This window comes from Echeneis naucrates, chromosome 5, assembly GCF_900963305.1.
Source record: "Echeneis naucrates chromosome 5, fEcheNa1.1, whole genome shotgun sequence".
In the NCBI taxonomy this organism is placed as follows: domain Eukaryota; kingdom Metazoa; phylum Chordata; class Actinopteri; order Carangiformes; family Echeneidae; genus Echeneis; species Echeneis naucrates.
Genome location: NC_042515.1, coordinates 1,004,915 through 1,031,940, shown reverse-complemented (window position 1 = coordinate 1,031,940; position 27,026 = coordinate 1,004,915). Strand labels below are relative to the sequence as shown.

Here is a 27,026-nt window from a genome sequence, read left to right as displayed (position 1 = left end):
CGGAGAGAGTTCAGGCGCGTGACGGTGGAAACAGTGAAGTCACAGTGTTGTGGTTTTCCTCCTCAGGAGTTTGGTCGCCAAGGCAACAGATGTGATGCTCCCTCCTGTAATTTCAGTTGTATTTGTTTCCTTTCTCCAAAATGCAAGTGAATATTTCACAGTTTTTGCCAATAATCAACATTAAGATGAGCCATAAAATCAGAATCTGGATTATGGACTAGTAAATTGTTTGTTTTTCCCCCGGAAATAAAATTCCAAAATTTGTTTTGCAAAAAAAAATCATGTGAACAAAGATACAGTAAAGGCATACTGAAGGTGTCAGCTCAAATATAAATGTAAAAATGTGGCAGTAAAATAAATCAGTAAAATATTTACAAATTGAAAAATGATACAAAAAAAATGTATAAACATTTTTGAATGTCCCCATTGAGACATTCATGAACAATCATTGATATCAGTAAAAATTAATTACATGTAATAATTCATTTTATAATGCAATAATTCTGATTGATTAAGAGCGAAATGGTTGAATGGAGCTCCAGTTTTTAAATGGCGGTCAGCACACATGGCCATCTTTACATTCGTATTATTTAAATTAACACAGAGGGGCTGAGTGAACGCATGAACAGACCTGCTTAAAGGGTGAATCTGTGGGACGTTTGCTGTAACTTTATATTCGGTGAGTGGCGCTCAGCTGTAGTTTCATGTGACAGGTTTCCGTCAGCGTGTGATTAATGCTGCTGTGGAAGAGCCGGCCTCGGTGTGACGGTGGCCGCAGCTCTCAGACGTCCTCGTCCGCCATTCTGCTCTGTTGTTTCATGTTTCGTGCTTTCATGGGCGACTGAGTGCGGACAGAAAAGTCTATTTTTTTGCCCCCTGAAGATGAAGGTATATTTCTGCTGGGCCTTTCCTTCACCGGATTCATATGAAATGCTGCGAGGCCGGTCACGTGGTGATGCAGCTCCTCCTGCCAGCTGAGTGGAGGAGATGTTGAATCATCAGCCGGAGCTGAAGGATCATTGAGTCTGTCCTTCGACCGTCCAGCTGCCCTCGCTGAACTTCCCTGTTTGTTTTGTCAGATTTGAATAGAGCTGGTGAATTAGTGATGTTAATACCCCGGCTGTTCTGCGTATCAAAGAGACTGTAACTCCCCGGGGTTGATGGGAGAACATGCTGCATAATAATTTTTTTTTTTTTTTTTAGTCACGCTGTGATTCACACATCAAACAACCCATCGCCAGAATCTTGATTCTTTTTCACCACATAGAAAAAAAGAAACCACAAAGACCCAAAAACATCCTCACCCCACGTGGTCTGTCTTGTTGAGAAGGCCGTATGGTCTAAATGTTTAAAGATCCACACAGTCTGAAGGTGCATGTTGAAGGTCCATAAGGGTCTTTGTTGTGATGTCCAGAGCAGTAGTTATTTTATCAATCGTGAACATTGAACGTTGTGATCATAAAAAGTAAAAGCAGGTATTAAAGTTATGGGAAATAAAAGGTGGATGCTAATCACGTCAAAGACAGAGTGGTGCTTTAATGACTCAGTGAATTCGCTGTGATAATTCCACAGCATTAATTCTGTTAGAGCAACAGTCAGGTGATGCTGAACTAATGCTCATTAACAGGGTTGCTGTTTTATTTTTCACAATAAGAGCGCAGGACTAGAGAAGAGAACTGGTCACAAACGTTGAGCTGCTGTTCAGCTTTTAATGTGAAACACTCATACAGCAGAGCTAGTGACAGGAAATGAGTGCCTGAAAAGACTTTAATAGTGTTTTTCTTCCTCACAGATGTTCACTGGTCTCCTGAAGCACACGCCACCTCCGGCCTCCGCTGCAGCAGCCTCCTCCTCCGCCTCGGACCAAAACAGCAACACACAAACCACAGTTCCCACAATTCCACGGGGACACCTGGTCGTGGGCCCCAAGGACCATCTCCGCCTCCTCACCCCCGTCGGCAGCACGGCGACATCCAATCACTGCGCGGCCGCCACCAAGCACTCTGAAGGAGCTGCACGACCTCCCTCCTCCCTGAGCGAGGAGGACGACGGAGGGGGTGGAGGCAGGGTGAGGAAGAAACGAAAGAAAAAGGACAAGAGGGAGAAGGGAGGAGGAGGAGGGGAGGGGGAGGAGCGGGAGAGCAGCAAACCAAAGAAACGAAAGGATGAGAGGGAGGCGGCGGCGGCGGCTGTGGTCACGCTGAGGAAGAGCAAGGAGCCCCGAGAGGGCAAAGAGAGGAAGGAGCGTAGAACCAAGGCGAAGGAGGGCAGGAAGGAGGGCGGGGCAGACCTGAGGAATGTGGTGGTGGGGAGGACGCCAGGTGCCGTCGTGGCCCCCGGACCGGCTCCAGTGCCCGTTAAGGTGCCTGGAAAAAGAGGAAGGAAACCTAAAATCAAAGTCCTACCTCCTGTACCCGCCAATCAAAGTATGTGTGTCCTCATTTCTGGAATTCTGTTGTTTTCATAGATTCATTGTTTCCGTCATTTATCAAACGCACATTTCAAATATTCACTAGTTCACTTTTCTCAGGTGAAGATTTTTCTATGAATAAATAAACAGGCTCTTTAATGTTAGCTCCTTAGAATTAATTCATCAGTTTAAAAAGGAGTTGACAAAAACTACTAATGTGTATTCATTGAGCTTAAAATAAGCCAGATTAGTTTATTTCATAATGTTAAATATTTGCATTATTTAATGTACAGATATTATAGAAACAGATCAGGAACCAAAGAACCATATATCAATAAAACTGTTTTATTAAAAAAATCTAATGAAATGTGAAATACAAAAATATAAGAATACTATAAAATTGACTAAATGTAATGATGTTATGTATTAATAAAAAAAGAAATAGAAAATAGAAAATAACAGTGTGTTTGTAATATTTAGAAGTTCTCCGCATCCTGCAGTATTACAGCAGGACAAGATCAAAATATTTAATTTTATTTTCAATATTAATCATCTTATGACATCACCTCTGATTTTAACAAGTCTCCATGGTACTGTGTGTGTGTGTGTGTGTGTGTGTGTGTGTGAGAGAGAACAACAGCAGGTAAATAGCTCTCACAACAAATTCTAACAGTCCATCTTTTCTTAATTGTCACAGATGCTGACTGCTCTATTCTTCAGTGTCTTTAAATCGTTATGAAACATGTTGTATAAATTAATCTGATTGTGATGTGATGGTGTGTGTGTGGATGCATTAGCGCTCTTCCAAAGCTGAAAAACAAATTTCTTTCTTGCAATCATCAGAAATTGCATCAATCCCTGATTTTTTTTTAAAACATGTTGAATATATAAATGATGTGCATTAATGCATAAATTTGAATAAAATGCTCATCAGGGTGAAAAGGTCAGAGGATGTTTCCTTTGAGGCAAATGGGAAATTGATCAGAGTTGCCTCCTAACTGACCTGGCGGGCGCTGTTGGTTTATTTTGAAGGGGGTCAGTTTGAACTGAAGTCCATCCACCTCTGCAGTTAATCCCAGTGACCAAATCCCTCTGAACAGGAGTGTGAGCTCATCTTCTCCAAACAAAACGTGTCTAAATCTCTAAAAGGACATCTTCAACAAATTTGCAAGAGAAATTGGAACATATCTTGCAAATGTAAAAGAGGCATACTAGAGAAATTATTCCCAAAAGTTAAAAAATATTCGGACTTGTGAATGTGCAGCGATGACAGTGAGTGCTCCTACTTTGAAAGGCAAAAATGGCGCCGTCAGCAGTTGATCTCTAACTTTTAGAATTTTGAGATATTCATGAATCATCTGAATGTATTGAGGGCGTTTTCCAAATAGATTTTCTGTATTATTTATTTACAGATATGAATATCGTACCAAGGTTGAACTTTCAATCCTGTGTTGGAAATTTGTATATTTTTGTAAACATTCTCATATTTACAGACTCTAAATTAAAATGAGAAAGTGAAATATTTCACTGTAGGTCAAATTAATCTGGATTGTGTGAAAACGCATCCTCTCTCCTCCACCCTCTCCCCCAGCAGCACCTCCTCCTGGACCAGGACTCCAAGTGAAGGCTCCTGGGCACGTCCAGACCAAGAACCACGGTCCGGCCAACAGCAAGACCCCGGGCCCCTCAGCGCCAAAACAGAGGGGCCGCAAACCCAGGTGAGACTCGGTGATCGGCCGGTGAATCACGGGCGCAGGAAGGAATTTATAATGTGCAGAGACCAGAGAGAGGGAATTTAGAGGAGGGGAAGTGAACAAGGCTCCGCTGCAGGAGCCCTGAAGTGAGTACTGATGGAGCGGAGCGAGCAGCGCCGCACTAAACCTGTCACCTCCAACAAAATATGCAGTTTTTCTCTGGGCAGCTCGGTAACTAATGTCTCACTTGGAGGGAATATCTGAGCCCAGTTTTTTCGCTTCATCGGGGAAGATGGGAAGGTTTTATTTAAATCCTGGACATTGCTGCAGACACCGTGTGGATGAGTAAACAAAGAGGTGAGGTAAAGGTGAAGACAGATGGAAATAAAATGACGTTTGTCAGAAGTCTAGAATTATTGGTGGTTTAATGTGATCTAAAGCTAAAGGCATTTAGTGTCATAATACAGTAATGAACACAACCGTTTCCTTATCTGTTATTAGGGTTAGGGTTACTAACCCTAACCCTAACCCTAACCCATTATTAACAATATGCACTGTAATACAGGTAGTAGTTTATAAGATAGTAAAAAATAAAAAAATATCAACCTAGATCATTTTTAGTTTTTGAAAAAATTAATGAATAAATAAAGAAAAACTTGAATATGGTCAGGAATGAACTTCATCTTTAAAATGTCAAGCTTAGTTCCTGCCAAACAACAACTTCAACACAACAAAAGGCTTAAAGATAAATTATGACGACCATAATATTTGTGACGTCCACACAGAGTTGGTCAGTCAACTGCTCGTTTTTTCTTAATATCACTCCATTACAGAGAACTTAATTTGGTGGATCAGTCAGACCGGCCGAGACCAAAAAACAAGAATCTCAGGATGTCTTTTATTTGGCCAATCACTCGGTTTCTGTCCATCAGCTGAACTTTGGCTGATTCATAATTTCAGTAAACAGCAAAAAAATGGAGTTTTGTTTCTAACAACAACAACAACGTTCTGCTAATGGCAGGATAGTTCGTGGCCTTTCCATCTCTTTTCACCTCTTCGCAAAGTGGTCTTCACTTTTCTTTGTGCGTGTCTTTCTGGTGCCTCACCTCAGACCAGCTGAGTGTTCCTCAGGCTTTTCTTTTTAATGACAGATGTTCAAGGTTTTAGACTGAATTGGACAAATTTGGGTAAAAAGGTTTATTCTTTTAATGCATTAACAGGTAAATAATAAGCGTCCGTGTGTCCACCAGCTCACTTTGACGGATGTTGTGACTCTGTAGGTGTTGTGTTTAAAGACGAAGGCTCAGCCAACTGTAGATAAGCTCCTGTTATTGTGTCTACTCTGATGAAGACCTCAGACTAAGGAATCACAAAGTTCCTGAGACCTCATGGGTTGGTTTGGCCTAGCTGGACCTTGCCGGCCTATCTAAAGCGCGTCCTGTCAGTCCAGCTCTTCCCTGGTGGACTCCAGTCAGTCTTGAATGCAGAAAAGAGGCTAAAAACTCGCTTTCACTTTGTGGTGAGTGATTATAGACTGACTGGTGATGGTCAACCTCTGAATGGAACAGAGCTGTGAACCTTCAGGTTCCTAAAGAATCTGGAACAGAAGAGAAAGTCAGCTGAGGGACTCAAGGTCCCTGAACTGTTGAGTGTCCTGATGAGTCCGAATACACAAAGACCAAAGAAGCAGCGCTGAAATATATCTGAGGCAGAGCAGGAATGAGTTTCAGTTAGGAAGAGATGAAGTCTGAAGTAATCATTTATTTCAAAGCGAGAGAAAACGAGAGAGATGTTGAAAATAAAGTGTGAACCAATCGAGGACGAGATGAGTCAGTGACTGATGAGAGAGAGGAGACTTTTGGAGAGTGTTAAAACAGGATAGACGCCCTGAAGACGAAGAAAAGAGATGAAGAAGAGACGACAATCAGCGGTGTGAACGAGGCGAGGGTTAAGTGTAGGCGAGAAAATAAAGATGGAAGACAAAAAAACATCCAGTGATGGGCAGAAGGGGAGGAAGTCTCATAGTCCTTGTTGATAAACCTAGATCATATTGAAGTATATGGGAAAATGTCCGTACTTCCCCCTTGATTTAGCAGGAGTTGAATTTAGGGACATGGCGACTGTGATTAATTGGCTGTACCGCCCAATCAGAATAGAGCACACAGCAGGTCGGAGCCACACATTTTTTTCTGCTTTCAAAAACAAAGATGGCCAAATCTAAATTAGAAACTGAGGCCTTCAGAAACAAACCAACAGGTGATGTCACAGACCTGCTGATGTCATGATGACATCACTTACTGGGGTTGCAAACACAATCCTTCACTGATGCTCTTGAGAAAACACTGCTGCAGGAGATCTGAGCTGCTAATGACCATCAAAAATCTCCTTCTTTACCTCGCAGAGATCCTGGCGCAGCGCCGGTGGAGAAGAAGAAGAAGGGGAAGAGGAGAAACCAGGAGCTGGCTGTCCAGGAGGGGGCGGAGAGCGACGACACTACCTCAATGTCAGCCCTCAACATGGGAGGAGAGGACAGCCAGGACCCCCTGGACAACGCGGTGAGGGTTCATCAGACTTCTGAAAATTAAAATAAATGCTTGAATTTCCTGTGACAAGACTTCTTCCTTCCTTTTTCCTTCCCTTCTTATCTTCTTATAATATCTGTTGGTTGATCACATCCACACTTCTTGCCAGTCCTCCAAACTCCCTTTTTTCTCTTCTCCATCACTCCTAATTCCCAAATTTCTTCTCTCAAATTCCCCCCAACTCCATTTCCTACCGTGAACGAATCTTCTGTCCAATCTGCAGAAGCGGCGTTCAGGACGGCAGGTCAAGAGAAGGAAATATAACGAGGATTTGGACTTCAAGGTGGTCGATGATGACGGGGAGACCATCGCAGTTCTCGGAGCAGGACGCATCTCAGCGCTGAATGCAACCGCTCTGGCCTGGCAGGCTGAGGTAAAGACAGATACAGACTGTGTTGTCTCTTATTTTGAAAGGGCGATATTTATAAGAAACAGTTTAGTGTAGTTTTACATCTTGGGTTTCTATCTGGAGCTGCAGGTCACTCACCCCATCAGAAGAGAGAATCTGATCCTTTCTTCTGATTGGCTGATTGTTTTCTTGGTGAGCCAATAAAAATACAGCAGATTTCAGGTAAATTGTACCTGGGAGGGGGCGTGGCTGATATCAAATCAAATGTATTTATATAGAACCAAATCATAACGGAGTTACATCAAGGGTCTTTAGAGGCAGAAACCTGGGGCAGAACCGGACTCAGGAAGGGGAGGGGGTCTGACTCCACTGGTTGGGTTGACTTCACAAAGTCAGGACTTCTGTGACTTTGTGAAGTCAACCCGGACCAGACCCAGACAGCTGGTTTTAAAGTTCAGTCTCTGAAACCACACAGTGAGAATTTCTCTGAGGTTCACAGGATTAATATAAAACCTGGACCTGGATCAAAGATCACAGGGAGGTCTACCTTCAGACCTTCAGACCATCTGGACCTTTAGACCTTTAGACCTTTAGACCTTCAGACCATCAGACCATCTGGACCTTCAGACCTTTAAACCTTCAGACCGTCTGGACCTTTAGACCTTTAAACCTTCAGACCTTCAGACCATCCGGACCTTCAGACCATCTGGACCTTCAGACCGTCTGGACCTTTAGACCTTTAAACCTTTAGACCTTTAAACCTTCAGACCTTCAGACCACCCGGACCTTCAGACCATCTGGACCTTCAGACCGTCTGGACCTTTAGACCTTCAGACCATCAGACTTTCAGACCGTCTGGACCTTTAGACCTTTAGACCATCTGGACCTTCTGACCTTTAGACCTTTAGACCTTCAGACCATCAGACCGTCTGGACCTTTAGACCTTCAGACCATCAGACCGTCTGGACCTTTAGACCATCTGGACCTTTAGACCATCTGGACCTTTAGACCATCTGGACCTTCAGACCATCTGGACCTTCAGACTTTCAGACCGTCTGGACCTTCAGACTGTCTGGACCTTTAGACCTTCAGACCATCAGACCGTCTGGACCTTCAGACCGTCTGGACCTTTAGACCTTCAGACCATCAGACCGTCTGGACCTTCAGACTTTCAGACCGTCTGGACCTTCAGACTGTCTGGACCTTTAGACCTTCAGACCATCAGACCGTCTGGACCTTCAGAACGTCTGGACCTTCAGACCATCTGGACCTTCAGACTTTCAGACCTTCAGACCGTCTGGACCTTTAGACCTTCAGACCATCAGACCGTCTGGGCCTTCATACCGTCTGGACCTTTAGACCTTCAGACCATCACACCGTCTGGACCTTTAGACCATCTGGACCTTCAGACTTTCAGACTTTCAGACCGTCTGGACCTTCAGACTTTCTGGACCTTCAGACCGTCTGGACCTTTAACCGCTCCAGTGTGTAATATGATAATGCAGCTGTGAAGTCATCTTTTGTTTCTTGTTTTTCCGCCTCCTGACGTTGACTCGTTGATACAGACGGGATGGACAGGCTGATAGCACCAACCCCCCAGTCAGAATTCTTCCACATGAGATTCTGTGTCATGCACAGTTGAACTGTGTGAATTGCTGTTGAGTCTTTGTTTCCCGACTGCTTTGTGAGCGGTGAACGGACCTTCATCTGTGTGGGACGCTCATCTCTTCTCTTGTTCTGTCTCCCTCAGGAACCACCTGAGGACGAAGCCAACATCATTGAGAAAATTCTGTCTGTCAGAACGGTGAAGAAAGAGGTGAAGAAGAAAGACGACACACACTCACAAAGACGGAGAGAATCTCCCAGATGCCTTTTCATGAATGAATGGAATATTTTTGAGAGATTATAAATATGTGATGACATTTTTATTCCTGCCTTGTCCTGCTCCTCATTGTAAATTTATTTCTTCTTCCCTGAATCTGTCCGTCTCACCCTGCAGACCTCGTCGGAGCAGGACCAAGCAGAGGAGACGGAGGAGTTTTACGTCAAGTACAGAAATTTGTGAGTGTCCTCATCACCGCTCAGTCTAGATTTAAACGCACTGACTGGTTATACTTCAGATTTTGTTGTACTTTCAGCTGACAGGTCTTTGCTCAGTGTGCAGGCAGAAACAGCAGTTTTTCATTGGCTCCCTGTTCGTTTGGGGACTTGTCATGGTCAGCGGATGAAGAGGCTCAGCTCTGGTGGCATTTCATCTGTTATTGCTGTATTTTGCACAGTGCCCACTTTCCCCCTCATTCCAGGTGATCCACAGTGTGATCTCCACCATGATGGCTGTGTGGTCAGACGGGTGCTTCAGTGAACTAAATTACACCCCTCACAGTGTCTCGCTTGTTGAACTGAAGCTGTGAAATAAATGTAGTACAGTGGAGAACAGCCTGAAAGGGAAATACTCAAAGTCCTGAATCTGCAGTGAACATAGTTATCAACACTCCTCCATGACACAGTAACAACTCCTTAAATAAAGCGCACACCTATTACACAGTCTCATATCAAAAAGGCAGATAAACCACCAGAGACACACCAACTATTAAAATGAAACTGTGTGTTTCATGTGTTTGTTGATGTCAAAAAGAATAAATACAATGACTATGCTACGCTGCCTCACTGCTCACGACTGAGCATCATTTTTAACTCACGTTAGCTCAGATGGCCTTTTATTTTGTAATGAAATGACAAACTAACACAGGAAATTAAAGAAGCACTAACGTAATGCTCAAAAAGAGCTATCAATAGTTACCATGACTGACTGAAGCCTGAACTGAACATTTCTAAGCTACGATTCATGGCTGAAGTTAAATAACAGTTAACCTCAAAGTTAAGGCTAAAATTAAGAACTAGTTTCAGTTAGTCATCTGACACTCTGAAGGGGACGGTGGAGTCGGTACAGTCCAGGCCCAAACACAAGACTTCGTTGGGGCTCCAGGTCTGAATCTGGGCAGTCAGAGCCCCCAAAGTGCCCTGCAGTGAAACCCTGAGGTGACCGGTGTTGGTGTTTTTACCCCAGACCTTCACCTTAACAGTCCGCCCTGTTCGTGGTGCTGTCGGTGAAGCTGGTGTTTTCTGCAGCTGCTGCAGTCTGTTGAAGCAGCTTGTGTCGTTTCTGTGCCAGAAACAGATGTAAAGGAAACCACGGCCATAAGCTGTTCACTGTGTTGATTGATGCTTCATGAGGAGGGAAACATTTCAACTCCACAAAGGCTGAGAGCAGAGGAGCTGCTTCTATTGGCTGAGCCACCTGATCCATCCCTGGTTCATCAACAATAAATCCTGGGTGGACTTGAAATCACCCTGACTGATGAAAACCTAGCAGACTTTGTGTGAGCTGTTTGTTGTTAGTTTTTCTGGCTCCTGGGGAAGTTGACTTTGCTCATAAGAGGTGTTTTTCAGCAGCTCGGTGGGTGAAGGCTCCTGTTTTTCCTCTTGTTACTGAGGCTCGGCTCCCGTTTGTTACTGCACTTGGTATCTTTCAGAAAGGTCCTACATGAATTTATAGCCGTTACCATGATCGTAATTTATTCTCGGGGTGATGAATAAAACATGGCAGAGTTAATTCAAACTGAACGGACTGGACTGTGTTACTTTTCCGTGGCTTCATTTAAAATAATGTACTCACAAATTATAGAGTAAAGGAGAAGTATTTATGTTTGTGGTGCAAAAAAAATCATTATTATACATAATACATGATTAAATGCATAAATAATGGCACAGGCAGTTTAGTATCTGCATGGTGCACTGCAGTGACATTTACGCTTGTCCATTTATAGATTGTGGTTTATAGATTAAATCAAGCATGCCGTTGTGTTAGATGCAGTGCTGTGTGTGTGTGTGTCATATATCATGGCTCCTGCTTGTTTAAACCTGCGTTTGATCAGATGGATCTGCATCATTGATCCTCTGTATTTTTTATTTTTTTTTATTTTCATGACTTTTCACCGTCTTCATTATTTGACATGACCTGAACATTAGATTGATGTCAGGCTTCACCAACGTCTCCTGCTGGACTCAAGATTTGGTGACATCCCTCCAACAAATAAAAACATTTGAGGCTCTTTCCAGACCTTTCCACACCTTTCCAGACCTTTCCACACCTTTCCAGACCTTTCCACACCTTTCCAGGCCTTTCCACACCTTTCTAGGCCTGTTCATATCTGCATGAGTCTTCAGTGATTTGATCCAGCGTGCTCGGCTCAGTTCACATCTGGATTTGAAATGCAACTCCAGAGACGATATGTGATCAAAGTGTGAGATCAGAACATTAATGTTGCTGTTTTTGGTGGACGTGACATGCACATGTTTAAAATGTCTAAAATGGTTTTGTGTACATGTTTTTAAAGAGAGAGAGGAAAGGTGCGGTTGAGCTCTCAGCTTTGATGAAAAAAGTTTTTCACTCTGTGAAACAGTGCAACATTTTTGGTTCGTCATGAACGAGCGGTAGGACTGAGCAGACTGTGGTCCAGACCAGAATCTTATCCTCACACAGTCCTTCTCACCTCTTTGCCTCACTTTGTCTTAGCATTGGCTAATTCATAGCCTCAATGTGTTTTCTCCAGGTTCATTGAAAACTTGTTGGAGCTTGTTTGTATTTTTTGGCATTGCATGAACAATAAAGGTTTAACTTTTTCAAATAATTAGCGATGCAGAAAGGCCTTGCTCTGGTTTGTTTGCATCTCAGTTTTTCCAGTTTTGCACAGTCTTCCCCCTACGTGCACTCGGCTTTATATTGAGTTAATTGTGGAAAGAGCGAAATGATTCACACTTCAAACTAACTAAAATCTGTATTGTTGTTGTTTTGGTATTTCAGCTCCTACCTGCACTGTAAATGGGCCACTCTGGAGGAGCTGGAGAAGGATCCCAGAATCCACCAGAAGATCAAACGCTTCAGGACCAAACAGGCCCAGATGAAACACCTGTTCACCGAGGTACTGCTCTTCACCCTCATCATTCAGCGTCAGTCTTCTCCCTCTGGGTTCATTAACATGCAGCCGTGATGTGTCCAGGTGTGAAACGATGTCTGATAATTCACAGCACATTTATCCGGCCTTAACGTGCAGTAAAGGTCGTCAGGTTAACTCCATCATGCTGTAACCTGGCAACTCTTTGACTGAGCCATAATTCAGCTTTAATAAGCCAGACTTCATCATTTCAGACCTGGACACACCTCAATGTTCACCTTCACTGAAGCTTTAAGGGGCAGAGAAGCTTCACTGTCAGTTTTATGGTCAGGGATGGATTTCTACAGCGTGGAAACAACAGGAGAAACTCTGGTCCAGGCTCAGAGAAAGGAAGAGTTTTTAAAAGATTATGTCGTCACTTCATCAAGTCCTGATTTGTCATCAGGTGAGACAGAGACTGTCTAGATTACATGTAGTGTCTGTTTAAGAATTTGACCTCTGTGGACACAGCTGGAGGTGATATGTGATTAAAATCCTCCTTGTGGAGTTGAACTTTGGTCTCTCAGTCCTGGTCCAATGTCAGCTGAGCTACAGAGACATCACACAGAAGCTCCATACAAGCTCTCAGTCAGTCTGTAAGAGTGATTGTGTCCCCCGTAAATGTTTGTGTCACAGAAGAACATGACTGACTTAAATGTGTTTCTGATGATCAGAACTGAACGTGAAGGAATCAAACCAAGAGAGACACACCAACAACTCCAAAGATCCATGGCTGCTTCATTATGGCACCGAACACGTCTCCAGTTACAGACTGTCCTGCTATCATAACGATCCCCGACCTGATTGCTGATGAATAATCAATAATCTGTCGCTGTCTCTTCTTCTCCTTGTCTGGTTACAGCCTGACGATGACTTATTCAACCCAGACTATGTTGAGGTGGACCGAGTGCTGGAGGTGGCTGTGACCACGGACACAGAGACCGGAGAGGTGAGTGAGCAAACACACACGCACACACTGTGTTTGTGTGTCTGCGTGAAGGTGTTTATTGCTGAAGGTCCTCAGTGAGATGCTGCACTCTATCCAGTTGCACACACACACACTGTTTCCTGTGTGACGCTGCAGGAGGTGACCCATTACCTCGTTAAGTGGTGCAGCCTCTCGTACGAGGAGGCGACGTGGGAGCTGCAGGAGGACCTGGACCCGGAGAAGATCAAGGAGTTTGAGGGGATCCAGAAGCTGCCGGCCGACCTCAGACACATGGTGAGTGGAGACACACTGAGGAGAGGAGGGGAACATGATGTGGACCACAGACACCGGTTCGGGGGGTTAATTCAGCCAGAACGCTCTGGAATAAAGACCCTGATGGCTCAGCACATTACAGCAAATTCAGGACACATCATCATTCATTTGAATAAATGAATGCACAATAAAAAAAGAGCTTATAACGTTGATTACCTGGTTACCATGGATACCCGTAAGTGACTGGCGCATCCTGTGCACCACCAAGATCTCCTACACGAACATCACTGGACTTGGAGCACTGGAAGGAGGGGGGCTGGTCTGACGGATCAGGTTTATGGCACCAGGATGCATTATGGGAAGAAGATGTCCTGCTGGGAAACCTCCTTCATTCCCGTGGATGTCTCTTTGACCTAAACCTGGTCCAGACCTGGTGCAGGTGTTTATGAAAAAGGAAAACGCTCCCTTTCTCCCTACAACATTCAGGAGCTTTGAGGAACACACTTGCTGACTTGGCTCCTAATCTTTCAGATCTCAGTCCAGTCCGCCATCTGTGGGATGAACTGACCAACGAGTCCAGATCCACAGAGGCTCCACCTCACAACTTCCAGGATTTAAAAGATCTGCTGCCAGCATCTTGGTCCAGATCCAACAGCTCAGTTTCAGAGGTCTAGAAGAGTCCAGACCTCCATTACTACTTTATATTAATCTGTTGTATGCTCCCCCCCCCCGGCCTCAGAGCTTTTCACTCTGAACTCCTGCACCATCAGCTTTTGTGTTGTTTGTTGTGTAAAAAAACCCCTCACAGTCAAGCCTATCTGAAATATGTGTGTTGTGTGTGAGTCATCGTCCTCTCCACATCTGGGACACCCTGTCGTCGCTTAAATGGCACCAATTTCCTCTGAGTTCTTTTCACCAGACGAGCAAATTATTCCTGCTCTCTTCCTGTTTCTTCATTTCAATGAGGACCGTCGGTTATCACGTCCTGGCAGCATCAGGCTGTCACACAGATTTTTTTATTAGTCGTCTCTTCAACCTCCTGAATCTCTTTCACCTTTAAATAAACTGGCCTCTGGTTCATCAGCGACACGAGGTGTGAAAGATTCAGTTGAAATAAAGTGGCTCACAGTTTGTTTGGTGAGTCGTGAAATCACAAGTCAAGTGGAGACAGAACTAATGTGTGTGTGTGTGTGTGTGTGTCACAGGAACGTCCTCCTCCAGACAAATGGCAGAAGCTGGAGCGCTCCAGAGATTATCGCAATGGAAATCAGCTGAGAGAATACCAGTTGGAGGGGATGAACTGGTTACTGTTCAACTGGTACAACAGGTGAAAGCACGGACACCTCTGAACTGGGCCAAGCTCTTCGATTGGCTGGACCACATCAGAAATAAAAAAGCCACCTAAATCTGATTCAATTAAAATTACATTTAAGAAACCAGTTCACTGTTGTAAACTAGGTGTGATAGTTTACAGTTGAGCAACATGATCACCCTTCATTCTTTAATATATGATTTAAACCTAGTCATTGTTTGTTAAAGTGGCCGTGGCCTATTAGACCAATTAAATTTCACATTTCAAAATAAATCACCTGTAAGTTGTACAGAGCAGAATTCTTCACATCACATCCCCACAGTCATCAGACTAACTTAGCACTGCTGAGCCTTGACTATTTAATTTTTTGGTTTAATTAGATGTTTCCTTTATTTTAGGACCACACTAGGCCACATTCATTTCACTACTTTTGTTTCTCCATCCTAGAAAAAACTGTATCCTGGCAGATGAGATGGGTTTGGGAAAGACCATCCAGTCCATTACTTTCCTGTACGAGATCTTCAACATGGGCATCCGCGGCCCCTTCCTCATCATCGCCCCGCTGTCCACCATCACCAATTGGGAGAGGGAGTTTCGCACGTGGACGCACATGAACGTTATCGTCTATCACGGCTCCCAGATCAGCCGGCAGATGATCCTGCAGTACGAGATGTTTCACAGAGACCCTCAGGTAGCGTCAGGACTGAAGGTGGACACTGGGCTTTTATTCTGATGATAACGATCCCTCACTTCCTTTAAAATGAAATACATGAATAAGTTTTCTGGTATAAATATTCAGAGGCAGGACAGGGTGCTGGTTGCTGCATGTCCACCGTCAGCTGAATACTGAACACTGTTGTCTGTGCAGATAAAGCAGCTTTGGGCTAATGGGAAGTCAATATTGGTTTGGTTGGGAAGTCGAGTTTTTGCTGGAAAGTTAAGCAAGAAAGAGAGAATCCTGACCTTCCATGAACCTCCTTTGCTTGACGACTCTAAACACCCCCCCCGCAGGGTAACAGCCTCCCAGGCGTGCTGAAGTTTCACGGGCTGATCACCACCTTTGAGATGATCATGGCCGACTGTCCGGAGCTGAAGAAGCTGCACTGGCGCTGTGTGGTGATCGACGAGGCACATCGGCTGAAGAACAGGAACTGCAAACTGCTGGAGGGGCTGAAGCTCATGAACCTGGTCAGTCTGTGTGTGTCTTTGTGTTGGACATCGCAGCTTTGGGACAGATGTTGCATTCAAATGTTAAATTGTCTGTGACATTTAAGCACATTTTGACTTTACACATTAAAAAAAAACAAGCCTGAGTGATGAGATAAATTTTTCTTCACTGTTGTTCATCTCAGGTGTCTGTCTGAAGATGTCTCGTTTTGTTGAGAACTTCCTGTGTGTGTTTCCAACAGGAACACAAGGTTCTGCTGACCGGGACGCCTCTGCAGAACTCGGTGGAGGAGTTGTTCAGTCTGCTTAACTTCCTGGAGCCGCAGCAGTTTCCTTCAGAGAGCAGCTTCCTGGAGGAGTTTGGAGACCTGAAAACAGATGAACAGGTGAGTCCAGGTGACCGGCCTCTGGTGATGTCACTGGAGTTAGCGTCACGTCGGAAGAGAGAAAGAAGAAAATAAATCTGTCTGAATTAAAGAAGTGAATTTATCAGATGTCTGCAGCTTGACAGCTCCAACTGCACTGTTTGTGGATAATGTAGGTGGCAAGTGTGAAATTACAAAGACAGAATTTTTTAATTAGCTCCGCTCCCCACAACAAGGAGGTCCTGGTCTGGTTCCCGGCCTGGGGCCTCCACAGACATCCTGTTTGGGTTCATTGGTGACTCTAAACTGTCCGTAGGTCTGAGTGGTTGTTGGTCTATCCAGGCGGACCCTGCCCCTCGCCCAGAGTGAGCTGGGATTGGCTCCAGAACCCCCCATGACCCGGAAACAGAGAAGATTTTTGGACTGTCGGAAGTCCAAAAACAGTCGGAAGGCTTTTACTGTGAAAAGTACAGTACAGTAGGGCAAAAAAAAGTATTTTGTCATATTTAGTATTTAGTTCTCCTACTTAGAAAGATGAGAGGTCTGTAATTTTCTTCAACTTCAACTATGAGAGACAAAATGAGAAAAAAATCACATTGTAGGATTTCTAAAGAATGTATTTATAAATTATGGTGGAAAATAAGTATTTGTTCACTCACAAAAAAGCAAGATTTCTGTCTGTCACTGACCTGTGACTTCTTCTGTCCTCCCCTCATGACCTCATTACCTGTATTAATGGAACCTGATTGAACTGGTTGTCTGTTAACAGACACCTGTCCACAGCCTCAAACTGTCAGACTCCAAACTCAACCATGGCCAAGACCAAAGAGCTATCAAAGGACACCAGGAAGAAAATTGTAGACCTGCACCAGGCTGGGAAGAGTGAATCTACAATAGGCAAGCAGGTTGGTGTGAATAAATAAACCGCGGGAGCAATTGTAAGAAAGTGGAAGACATACAAGACCATTGATAATCTCCCTCGATCTGGGGCTCCACCTAAGGTCTCATCCCGTGAGAACGGTGAGCAAAAATCACAGAACTACACGGAGGGACCTGATGAATGACCTGCATCGAGCTGGGCCCAAAGTAGCAAAGGCCACCATCAGTAACACACTGCGCTGAGAGCGACTCAAATCCTGCAGTGCCAGGCGTGTCCAGGCCCGTCTGAAGTTTGCCAGAGAGCATATGTATGATCCAGAGGAGGATTGGGAGAATATCGTGGTCAGATGAAACCAAAATTGAACTCAACTCGTTGTGTTTGGAGGAAGAAGAATGCTGAGTTGCATGTGAAGAACACCATACCTACTGTTCAGCATGGGGGTGGAAACATCATGCTGGGGCTGTTTTCTGGGGACAGGACGACTGATCCGTGTTAAGGGAAGAATGAACGGGGCCAAAACCTCCTTCCATCAGGGGGAGCATTGAAGATGGGATGTGGCTGGGTCTTCCAGCATGACAGTGATCCCAAACACACTGCTCAGGCAACGAAGGAGTGGCTCTGTAAAAAAGCATTTCAAGGTCCTGGAGTGGCCTAGCCAGTCTCCAGACCTCAACCCCATAGACCCTTTGACCTCTGACCTCCTTTGACCTCATTGCCAACAAAGGTTATGTTACAAAGTACTGAGTTGAACATTTGTGGGTGACCAAATACTTATTTTCCACCATAATTTACAAATAAGTTCTTCAAAAATCCTACAATGTGATTTCCTGGATTTTTTTTTTCTCATTTTGTCTCTCATAGTTGAAGTGTACTTTTGATGAAAATTACAGACCTCTCATCTTTCTAAGTAGGAGAACTTGCACAATCAGTGGCTGACTAAATACTTTTTTGGCCTTCTGTACCTACAGGAAGCTGACACTGTGCTCCGTGTTTTTGTCTCTGAAACTAGGAAGTGCTCACATAGGGTCTCCAGGTGTGTGTGATCAGACTTCCCTCCCTTTGTGTCCAACAGGTGAAGAAGCTTCAGGCCATTTTGAAGCCCATGATGTTACGGAGGCTGAAAGACGATGTGGAGAAGAACTTGGCACCGAAAGAGGAGACCATCATCGAGGTAAAAGAGCTGCTGAAGAACAAACAGTGATTTTCAGCTCTCCTGCTGTGTTTAAACAGCTCTAAGCTTTTTATCCCACTTCCTTCTGCTGTGGCTGAACGAAATCATCTCCACAGAAGCTCCTTAAGAAGAAGTTCCTTAAACGTGGCTTCAATAATAAGCCCCACTAACGAGGCTCTTGTTTTTATCAGAATCATTACTCTTAAGTCTTTATTCGTCTCTTTAAGCACCAGGAAATTCAAAGTGAAATTAAAATGAAGGCCATTTAATGTGGCGAAATCCAGAGTTCACATTTAAATCATGACCCAATTCAGGAGTAATTCTGTTGCCAATATGACAACATGCAGTGTTGTATAACGTGTGTGTGTGTGCGCACGTGTGTGCGTGTGTTCCTGCAGGTGGAGCTTACCAACATTCAGAAGAAGTACTACAGAGCCATCTTAGAGAAGAACTTCTCCTTCCTGTCCAAAGGAGCGAACCAACACAACATGCCCAACCTCATCAACACCATGATGGAGCTCCGCAAGTGCTGCAACCACCCCTACCTGATCACAGGTGAGCAGACACACACACACAGTTCTGTGTGTCACATCATCTATAATGAGAAATTATCTGGGCATGTGGTACTGTATTCCAGACCACACCGGTGGCCGGTGCTGTTGTATGATCTTTATTAAATCAGTCAATGAAGAAATAAATAATTATCAACAGTGTTCACTATGGTCATAAAATACATTAAATAATAACATTTTTTTCCTCCCAGAGTCTCCAGTAGGGAATTAGATTATACATTTGATGTCTGTTTGTAAAAACATACATGTTTTACATTCAGGTCAAAGAATCAGAATCTGGTTTTTGGCCTCGAGCTGTCAACCTGCAGGGAGTAAGACACCAATATGGTCATCTTCCTATCATCAGTCATTGTTGGTTAAACTGATAGATGAAGCTCTTTCCCATCACTTCCTGTAGTCTCACCTCTGTCTTGTTTTTTTTTTTTCCAGGAGCAGAGGAGAAGATTCTGGAAAGCTTCAAGAAGAGCCACAGTCCTGATGCTCCGGACTTCCAGCTGCAGGCCATGATCCAGGCGGCTGGTAAACTAGTGCTGATCGACAAGCTGCTGCCCAAACTGCTGGCCGGCGGACACAAAGTCCTGGTCTTCTCCCAGATGGTCCGCTGCCTGGACATCCTGGAGGACTACCTCATCCAGAGACGGTGAGGAGAGAGGGAGGGAAAACATTTGGGATTCGTTGAACAAAGCCGGGACATTCTGAGGGAGGGACTCTCTGACGTTTCTCTCTGTGGGCTTTCTCCAGCTACACGTACGAACGCATCGACGGCCGCGTGCGAGGGAACCTGCGGCAGGCTGCCATCGACAGGTTCTGCAAGCCGGACTCGGATCGCTTCGTTTTCCTGCTGTGCACCAGGGCTGGAGGGCTCGGCATCAACCTGACGGCAGCCGACACCTGCATAATCTTCGACTCGGACTGGAACCCCCAGAACGACCTGCAGGTGAGTTTGTCAGGAGAGATGAATCAGGAGAAGACTCCTCCTCCTGTGAATCTGATAGTTAGATGTGATTAAACACTAGAGCAGATCAAACTCTGAGATAATCAGCCACGAGGTCTCTTTAAATGTTTCGCTCATTATATATTAAAAAATGGATTAGAGCGGCAGAGTTACGATGACTTTTTTCTGTTTATGTTGCTGGCTTGTACCTGGTAGCAGCTGACATTGTATGAGCCACAGGCAGAGCCAGAGTCCGATGAAGAGTCTGTTGAGACCAGCAGAAGGATCAGAACCGTTAGCATTGTTAGCATCTTGTATTTCTTTGTTTTTTGTTTATGAGGCTTTCCCCCCCAAAACCGTGTGAAAAAACTGTCACATTGACACTTTTGACATTAACGTCCCTCCCTCTGTCCCAGGCTCAGGCACGCTGCCACCGGATTGGCCAGAGCAAAGCGGTAAAAGTCTACAGACTGATCACAAGGAACTCATACGAGAGGGAAATGTTTGACAAGGCCAGTCTGAAGCTGGGACTGGACAAGGCCGTCCTCCAGGACATCAACCGCAAAGGAAGCCTGAACGGGGTGAGAGGGGAACATGAGGTCACTAGTCGCTGTCTGCAGGTCTGAGAGCCGGATCCAGATTGGGAACTGGACGACTTTTGACCGGCGTCTTTGTGTCTCGGCAGGTGCAGCAGCTCTCCAAGCTGGAGGTGGAGGATCTGCTGAAAAAAGGAGCTTACGGAGCCCTGATGGACGAAGAGGACGAGGGCTCCAAGTTCTGTGAGGAGGACATCGATCAGATTCTGCAGAGACGGACTCAGACCATCACCATCCAGTCTGAGGGGAAAGGCTCCACGTTTGCCAAGGTACAAAGTAAACTTTCAGTAAAACCAGAAACAAAAAACTGACAGTTGATGTCGGATGATTCCTGGAGCAAACACCGACACTTGGCTTCCACATCAAATATACTGAAACCAAAGAGCTGTTCAGCTTCAGTCCAAACTTCTGTCAAAAGCCAGCGGATGTCAACCAGGATCTGAGGTTTCTCCCTTTATGTCTCCGTATTCCTGTCCTCAGGCTAGCTTCATCTCTTCTGGAAACAGGACGGACATTTCTCTGGACGACCCAAACTTCTGGCAGAAATGGGCCAAAATCGCTGAGGTGGAGATCGACTCGAAGTCTGAGAAGGTAACAGACAGAGAGGGGGGAGAGTTTAGGAAAAAATTAAAGAGAAAAGGTTTGAAAGAGCGAGGAGAGAAAAAGGAGAAACGAGATGAGGGAGGAGACGATAAACAGAACTACTAGAGAGAGAAAAGAGAAATCAAAGGATGAGAGAAGGGAATCAAACCGTCCTCCACTGCTCTCCTCCTACTTTTCTCTCTTCACCACCTTAATGAGCTTCCTTATTGAATGAAGATGTTTTGCCGATCAGCTCCTGTCTTCATAGTGTGTGTCTGTTATCTGGTGTGTGTTATTGTGTGGTTCCTGACCTGGTCTCTGTCTTGCTCCCCGTCTCAGGAGTCTCTGGTGATTGACACACCTCGTGTGCGGAAACAGACCCGTCATTATAATTCCTTTGAGGACGATGAGCTGATGGAGTTCTCAGAGCTGGACAGCGACTCGGAGGAGCGGCCGTGTCGTACCCGTCGTCTGGGTGACCGCACTCGCCGGTACCTCCGCGCCGAGTGCTTCCGGGTGGAGAAGAATCTGCTGATCTTTGGGTACGACAGAGACACGTCAGAATAAGTCACAGGCTCCTGTTGTTTGCTGTTATATGTGATCACGTGATCTCACAGCTGACAGGTCCTGAACTGTCAGACATTATTAACAAAGACTGACCCTCCGCTCTGTGAGCACTGCCGTAAACACGCATTTTTGGGGCTTTGGGGCCTAACCCTACATGTTCCCAATGAAGTCAAATAAAAATCTGCCAAAGAAAAACTCTGAGAGCTCTAAATAAGTTTGTTTCCTTCAAGCTCAAGTGTGAACGTAAATGAAAACACACATCACAGCTAATTTATTTTGCGGTTTGAGGTGAAGGAAATGAACTGTGTGATCACATTTGTTTTCAGCCATAAAAAATTTACATACACTCATATGTATGTATTTCAGTTTTTTTGTGAGTTCTTTGTTTCCTTCATTCTTTGGGCCCTTGTCTCCCCAGCTGGGGTCGCTGGAAGGACATCCTGAACCACGGCCGCTTTAAATGGCACCTGGCAGAGAGAGATATGGAGGTGATCTGCAGGTGAGCAGAGGAAATCTTTGTTTTCTCCATTAAAAGTCAAAAATATGCACAATAATTTACAGTAAAAAGAAAAAGCAGGTCACCGGGCTGCGGAGTCTGATGCAGCTGCAGTTGTCTGCACAGGAAGCAGGTTGAAAAGACATGGCCTCTGTTTTTTTGTTGTTGTGGTTGTGCAGGGCTCTGCTGGTTTACTGCCTGAGACACTATAAAGGTGACGACAAGATCAAGAGCTTCATCTGGGACCTGATTAGCCCCACAAAGGAAGGCCAGGACCAGGCGCTGCTTAATCACTCCGGTCAGCATTTCACCATTAAACAAATGTTAGCCACCGCCTCAGCAGCAGATGCTGCATCATACTCACAATGGAGAGAAAGAAAGTGGTGCAGCCAGGAAATAGTTTCCAGCAGCTGGGCTGATGTCTGAAACATAAAACACAACATAATTGTATATACAGCTGAACAGTGTGCCCTAAAATCATATTGTGACTTTGTATATGTGATATATATGTACTAAAAAATCATTTCTGCTCTGGGTCTGTGTGTTCCCTTATGTCTGAAGAATAATGAGCCATAATGTCACTGAAGCTCCTCAGTTTCATTTATGATAGTAATATATCAATATAATGATAATATAAAATAAAAAATAATAGTAATATCATTATGCTACAAATATACATGAAAACAAATACTAAAACGTCTTTGTAATTAATGTATAAACATGTGAGTGTAGGTCACCATGTGCATTAAGAAAATTTGTCCAGGAGAAAGAAGCTCTGTAGAAGCGTTTCATTGTTTTTTTGTTTTTTTTTTTTCCCCGCTCTCTCTCTCTCAGGTTTATCAGCTCCGGTTCCTCGAGGTCGGAAAGGGAAGAAGCTGAAGAACCAGTTAAACGTTCCTGAAGTGAAGAACGCTGACTGGCTGGCCACCTGTAACCCCGAGGTGGTTCTGCAAGATGAGAGCTACAAGAAGCACCTGAAACAGCACTGCAACAAGTCAGTTTACTGCCGTCTGCTCTGTCCACTGGACAGTCCAGACCAGATTTAAGATCTGCTGTTTAACTGTCAGAGCGGCGTGTTATTTTCTACATCAAATCAACAATTGAGCTGAATGTCTGCCTGAAGACCAGGAGGCTTAAACTCATTATGACTGAGTGCTGTGGTGCGTTCACTGACATCTGGACAGTGTTCTGATATGTGTGTTGCGTTTGTGTGTTACTGATGTGGTGTGAAGAGATAACTGGGTGCGTGTCTCTGCCCCGACTCTTTCCGAACCTCGGGTCCTGCAACTCGCTCCCTCCACCTCAGCTGGTTCAGTTTGATTTCCTCGGGTGTTTGTCTTAGACCAACAGGTTCTTCCAATTGTTGGGCTGATTAAATAGAATGTTTCAGAAGTGAATGTACTGAGCTGCACAATAACAGACCGTAGAAAGAACCTTTAACCGTCAACAGGACAGGTCAGTTGTTGTGTGTTTGTGGGTCAGAGACGTGGCGTTTTGAAAAGGTGGTCCTCAGAAAGCCTGTCCTCTGGCTCTGTCCTCAGGGTGCTGCTGAGGGTGAGGATGCTCTACTACCTGAAGGTGGAGGTGTTGGGTGAGGCTGCCAATCAGGCTCTGGAGGGGATACCTGCCAGGTGAGGAGCTCCTTCTACCTGTTTCACTTCATGGATCAGCTGACAACAACAAACATTCTGTCTCCATTAGGCCAGCTAATGATAGCAGACGAGACAACCAGGTGGGCCAGGACCTGGACCTGGTCTGCGGTTGGACAGGGAAAGACATTTATAGACCAGGGGAGCACCGGTGGTTTAACTCTAACCTGCAGAGGGGGCGTGGCCTCATTCTCAGCTCAGGACGACATAAGTCTTGTTTGATTTCAAATGTGCAGGAGCTGAACTAACGGCGGTTTACATGAGGCGGATCTGATGGAGCAGCTGAATGTTTACTTTTCTGCTGTCAGTGAGCTGCAGCGTCCTGACGTGACACTGACAGGCTGTTTGTGTGTGTGTGTGTGTGTGCGCTTTGACAGTAAACTGGAGGTGTCGCTCCCAGACATTGACTACATAGAGATCCCGGCGTCATGGTGGGATGCTGATGCTGACAAGTCTCTTCTCATAGGAGTCCACAAACACGGTGAGGATGTCAAAGATTTTTCTTCTGGTTTTGTTTACACATGAAAAGGTTCTCCACCTGCTGGTTTCAAGAGGATTTGGTTGAATATTAAATCTCGACTTCAGCAGTTTCCCTTCAAGAGTCTGTCAAGAAGATTTAGATGAAGGGACGGTTTTAAACATCCGTCAACAATCTTTCAGGTTTGTGTTCGCAGGACGACTGTTCGACTGATAGGCCTTGTTAATGTGTGTGTCCTCGGACAGGATATGAGCGGTACAACGCCATGCGTGCGGATGCAGAGCTGTGTTTCCTGGAGCGGGTGGGGATGCCTGATGTCACTGCGCTGTCTGCTGAACAGGGAGGGGGGGAAACCGCCTCAGACATAGCTGACAGGTGAGACGCATGCACGTGCACATGCACGTGTACATGCACCGGTACACAGGGTGTAAGAACGTGGTGGGACAGAGGCATGCTGGGATATCACACTAGATTCAAACAGGTCTTAAGGGGTTCCTGAGGATTCTGAGGTTCTCCAGCCAAAATGGGGAATAATTGATTTTCACAGAATGAATACACATGACATTGATTGATTTCTGAACTTTTGTTTTGACGGCTCCACTCTGTCCCGTAATGTCGACCATCTTGGTTTTTGAAACCAGGAGAAACCATTTGGAGGAGGAGGCGGGCTCTAGTCCCTTAATGTCTCCCCAGATGGCAACAATCCAACCCCGGGATGTCGCCTTGATCTTCCCTGCTGCGTCGTCTCTCTAATAGCATTTACAGCCGCTGTCAACGCTGTTGTGAAAAAACACCCCCCCCCGCCCACACACCTGCTTTACATTCAGAGTGTGAAGGACCAGATTAACAGAGAAATATAAGACAGAGGTTTAAAGATGGCTGACAGCTGCAGCTGGATTATCACACACAGCTGGGACGACAGACTCAAGTTGCTGCGCTGACAAAAGCCAGAAGAATAAAAAGAGGAAGAGGAGGAGGAGGTGTTCTCTCGGGACGCTCCCTCGGCTGACGGCAGAGCCCTGAAGACGAGCAGGAAGCTGTGATCCACTTCCTGAGGGAAGTGAAGCTATCGCTCACTTTGTTTCCTGTTGAAGCGTGTGAACAGCTAAACCAAAGGATTTACCTTCATCACAGTTCTTAAAAGTTTTGGAGAGATTTGGAAGGACCTTCCAGAAGTGGCTGCAGATGGGCTGATTGTCAGACTGTACTGAAGTTAGCTCCACCTCCTTCCTTCTGGTTTCAATCAACCAAGATGGCTGACAGACAAATTACCAACCAGAGCAGCAGCTCACGGACTGAGGGTTGTCCTGACTCAGCTTGTTAATTTCATTAATGAAGTGCATTTTGATCCTTCAGCCTTTCTCTCTGGTGACTCTTTTGTTGGTTCAGGTGAACACACGATCAGCTGATTGTTGTACTTTGAGTTTTCACACAGTCTGATCTGATGATGTTCTGATGTGCCATATTCATGTTTTATCTGTCAGGTCTCGGGGACTGTGAGCGTGGCCCTCGGTCCCCAGACCCCAGCCATGTGGGATGAGGTCACTGTCTCTGTCGTTAAAGACTTTCCCGTCTTGTTCGTTGTCTTTTTTTTATCAGCGTGTGCAAAACGGAGGAGGTGAAAGACGACAGCGAGAACAAAGCTGATGCCGGCGAGGATCGAGACGAGAGCAGCAAGGTGAAGAGGAAGGTCCCCGAGTTGCCACATTAGTATTTAAAGACACTTAATGTGTTAAAGACTCTGTCCCCTCACCTTCATTTACTTCAGTCTCTGGAGATGAAGAGGACTCATTCTTGTATTTTACATCATTAGATTTAAATATATGTCTATTCCAGATCATAATGTGATGTTGACTTAAGATACGGAGGGATGTGACCGGTCCGTCGTAAAATAAATAGAAATAATAAATCACTCGTGCCTCAGAGCTTCTGTAGTTTGTGTTGCTGTTTAATTTTCTTTTTGTTAATTGTCAGGGAGAGGAAACCTGCTCCAGCACAGACCACGTCAGACAAAACCGGACAGTACTGGCCCAGGTGAGACGCCCGGCAGTAAACCTCCCGATGAAACAGACAGTCCCAGCCCATCTCCATGTTTCACTTTCATGATGACGTTTCTCTCAGTGGACGACGTCTCTCTGTTTCCACCTTCAGTGGATGAAGTATCAGGAGAAAATATTACTGAACAACTCGTTACTGAAGTGCTCTCTGGAGAACGAGACGGTGAACACACTCAGATCCATGTAAAAGCCTCTGCTGCCAAAGGAGGACCTTCACTTCTTAACTTCTAACACTTCTAATAATGATGATAATAATAATAATTATAAATAAATATGTATATGTATTGAATTTTTACATTCAACACATGCAGTTGGTTGGGACATTTATGGAAATCTGCAGTGTAAATTAGCATTTTCAGTGATGGGTAATTAAAACTTACAACCTCGGAGCATACAGGTAGAAGAGCTGCTTAGATTGATTTAGTTGTGGTGATTTCCAGCTCATGAATTCTCTTTTATCGTTGGAATCTCACTGATCCGGACGAAATGACACTTAAATTTTTCTGTCCCATCTAATTTTAATTGAGCTTGTTGACATCAGCTCAGAGTCATCTCTCTCCTCACAGACTCCCAGATGTCAGGTGACTTGTGCGGCCAGGATGGGACTTTGGTCACCACCACGACAGCGGGAACGGGGACGGGTGTAGCGGCTCTGCATGTGGTCCAGGCACGCCCCCTCTGGCCCACCGGCCCCGCCCTGACAGCACGTTTACGACGACTCATCACCGCCTACCAGCGGTTCACGCTGCGCCGCGAACCGCTGCTCAGACCCGACTTCATGCTTCATGACGGCCTCGTTGGCATGGGGATGGGAGGAACCGGCACCTCCCACAGTCATCACGCCGGCGGGCCGCTGGCGTGGCAGCTGGGCGAAGAGCTTAGGAGATGTCCGGTGGTCGCCACAGAGCCGGATCCCCTTTTTCTGGAGTGGCAGAGAAGGTAAACATGTTAGCAGCGTCAGCTGAGTTTA

General features: G+C 45.2%; 1 protein-coding gene across 1 annotated transcript in view; it reads left to right on the top strand.

The window, feature by feature from the left end:
* LOC115043708 (chromodomain-helicase-DNA-binding protein 6-like) overlaps window positions 1-27,026 on the top strand; it is a 59,835-nt gene that overhangs the window by 21,080 nt on the left and 11,729 nt on the right. Inside the window, 31 exon segments of the mRNA XM_029502369.1 lie at window positions 1,793-2,426; window positions 4,002-4,128; window positions 6,506-6,659; window positions 6,910-7,059; window positions 8,786-8,851; window positions 9,035-9,096; window positions 11,900-12,017; window positions 12,892-12,978; window positions 13,114-13,251; window positions 14,436-14,557; window positions 14,990-15,233; window positions 15,554-15,730; window positions 15,952-16,095; window positions 18,027-18,125; window positions 18,524-18,680; window positions 19,127-19,337; window positions 19,439-19,634; window positions 20,048-20,212; window positions 20,317-20,496; window positions 20,708-20,818; window positions 21,149-21,351; window positions 21,795-21,875; window positions 22,052-22,170; window positions 22,707-22,866; window positions 23,414-23,503; window positions 23,899-24,002; window positions 24,245-24,374; window positions 25,599-25,677; window positions 25,974-26,003; window positions 26,006-26,033; window positions 26,623-26,995. Of these exon segments, the coding sequence (XP_029358229.1) occupies window positions 1,793-2,426; window positions 4,002-4,128; window positions 6,506-6,659; window positions 6,910-7,059; window positions 8,786-8,851; window positions 9,035-9,096; window positions 11,900-12,017; window positions 12,892-12,978; window positions 13,114-13,251; window positions 14,436-14,557; window positions 14,990-15,233; window positions 15,554-15,730; window positions 15,952-16,095; window positions 18,027-18,125; window positions 18,524-18,680; window positions 19,127-19,337; window positions 19,439-19,634; window positions 20,048-20,212; window positions 20,317-20,496; window positions 20,708-20,818; window positions 21,149-21,351; window positions 21,795-21,875; window positions 22,052-22,170; window positions 22,707-22,866; window positions 23,414-23,503; window positions 23,899-24,002; window positions 24,245-24,374; window positions 25,599-25,677; window positions 25,974-26,003; window positions 26,006-26,033; window positions 26,623-26,995 (4,739 nt within the window).